Here is a 2,473-nt window from a genome sequence, read left to right as displayed (position 1 = left end):
TTTATTTGTGTGTGTGTGTGTGTGTGTGTGTGTGTGTGGCCAGCTCAGCCCACCAGAGGGCAGGGCTGGCTGGCATGTGGTGCTGGGGGATTGAACTGCGGTCCCTGTGCTTTTAGCTAAGCTTGTTCTAAGTAGGTGCTTTAGACCACTGAGCCATCTCACCAGCCCCAGAAGTCAACATCTTGATCATCTTTTTTTTTTTTAATTTATTTATTTATTTATGTGTGTGTGTGTGTGTGTGTGTGTGTGGCCAGCTCAGCCCACCAGGGGCGGGGCTGGCTAGCATGTGGTGCTGGGGGATTGAACCCGGGTCCCTGTGCTTTGCTAAGCTTGTTCTAAGTAGGTGCTTTAGACCACTGAGCCATCTCACCAGCCCCACTTGATCATCTTTTTCTGTTTCGTTTATTAGTTCATTATCTTCTTTGAGGGCAAGCCTCCTGGTGTCCGGCCTGGCCTCTGGGATCCACCTGCCATGTCCCCAGTGAGCTATATTATAGGAGTGTGCTACTGTGCTCACTGTTGGTCATCTGTTTTTTATTTTGGTTCATTGGTTCATTGGCTTTTTGATTTGCTTGCTTTGTTGCTTGTTTGCTTATTTGCTTATTTGAGACAGGGCTGTCTGCAGCCCAGGCTTGCCTCAAACTCCCAGCAATCCTGCTTCAGCCTCCCAAGTGCTAGGATGACAGATGTGCACCGCCATGCCCAGCTTGGTCATCTCTTCTGATCACTTTTTGATGTTTCAATTTTTCCCATTGTATTCCACCTACTTTTAATACATTAGTGTCAAACAATAAGCCCTTATTATAGGCTCCTTTATATTTTCAAACTAAAATATAAGTCTGAAAGCAATTTAGGCTGGGAGACAGCTCTGTCTGATATCCAGTACCATATGCCATTCCAGCCCAACCTCGAGCCAGCCACCAACACCAGGCGCTGTGGTGCACGCCTGTAATCCCAGTGCTGGAGAGGCTGAGACAGGAGACACACTAGAACTTGGAGCTCCATAGAGAGACCCTGTCCAAAGTAAATAAATAAAAAATATAAAAGAAAAACATTTTTGTCCGGCCAGATAGCTCAGCAGACTAAAGTGCCTGCTTAGGAGGCTCAGGGACCAGGGTGCAATCTCCTAGCGTGCCGTGCTGGCCTGGCCCCTGGGCGTGCTGAGACAGTGATTGAGATTGGGCTTGGTGGCACATGCCTGTAATCCCAGTACTTGGGAGGATGAAAACAGGAGGATTGCTGTGAGCCTGATCTGTGTAGTGAGAACATGTCTTAAGAAATACAAAAATGCTTAGACATCAAGGGGGAGAAAGCATATATATGTAATAGAACTCCTAACTTTTTTTGGCAACTTAGAGTAATGTTTGTTGTACACGATGCCACTTTAAGCTGTTGTATATAGCTTCTTGGTCACACATAAATGTCTTGAACATTCATGGAAAGCACTAAAATATTATAGCAGGGAACAGTGGCACACGCCTTTGTTGCCAGCTACTTGGGAGACAGAGGCAGGAGAATAAAAAGTGAAGGCCAGTCTGGGCAGTGTAACAAGACCCTGTCTCAAGATGAACAAATGAGGCTGGAGCCAGATGCAGCAGCACACACCTGTAATCCCAGTGTCTGGAAGGCTGCGACAATAGGATCACAAGTTCAAACAAAAACTAGGTAATCTGACAAGACCCTGTCTCAAAATACCAAAGAACTAAGAAGGTAGCCCAGTGTAGAGGCCACGGTTAAGTCCCCAGCACTGCAGAAAATGAAATGAAATGATGGCTTAGGCATGTGCTAGTTGGTAGGACACTGCTGGTTTGATCTGTACTGCCAGAAACCATTATTGTTCTTTGTACCAGGGAAGTCATTTCACGTCACTTATAACTTACAACCTGGCTGAAGTAACCAAGGAATATTGTGCTTCTTACTTTTGCAAGATCTTTGCTTATAGAGTTCTCAAGTATAAGATGTGATTTTATTTTAATCTAACAGAACTAAAACACGCTTCAGAAAATAAACTTTTAGAAATACAAGCTGAGAAGAAGAAACAGAAGGAGGAGTTGGACAGTATGGAAAATTCAGACAAAATAAAGACCATGCAGCGAAGCCTGCAGACAGAGATGGACATTACTACCGTTATTCAGCATGTGTTCCAGGTAACATTTGTATAAATCCGGAAGGGAAGGATAGAGAACTTTGTAAATCACACTCCATGTGATTACAGTTCTGATTTAATTTAGTCTTTTCCTGATAAGAGATCATTGAGTTTAGGGCTGAATATGTGGCCTCAGGGGAGAAGACTTGCTTGGAATTTGAGAAGCCCCGGGTTCAGTCCCAGCACTGCAAAAATCATAATAATTTACTACTAATATTTATTCTATTTTCATACGTAAAATTCCAGTACAGTCAATGCTTAAGGGCTCAGTTTTCTTCGTGGTTAGACACGATTTATAAATGGCTTCTTCTTTTTTTTTTTTTTTTT

The 2,473-nt window shown here is 43.6% G+C and overlaps 1 protein-coding gene across 2 annotated transcripts in view; it reads left to right on the top strand.

The window, feature by feature from the left end:
* Positions 1-2,473, top strand: part of Cenph (centromere protein H) — a 19,630-nt gene that overhangs the window by 12,481 nt on the left and 4,676 nt on the right. For both annotated transcript variants that reach the window (XM_023709272.1, XM_004623204.2), the window contains exon 8: positions 1,984-2,147. In XM_023709272.1, coding sequence (XP_023565040.1) covers positions 1,984-2,147 — 164 coding nt within the window. The remainder of the gene's footprint in view (positions 1-1,983; positions 2,148-2,473) is intronic.

Source organism: Octodon degus, unplaced genomic scaffold (assembly GCF_000260255.1).
Source record: "Octodon degus isolate 3935 unplaced genomic scaffold, OctDeg1.0 scaffold00001, whole genome shotgun sequence".
Classification (NCBI taxonomy): Eukaryota; Metazoa; Chordata; class Mammalia; order Rodentia; family Octodontidae; genus Octodon; species Octodon degus.
Note: the sequence above shows the minus strand (reverse complement) of the source record. Positions and strands in the feature narration are given on the sequence as shown.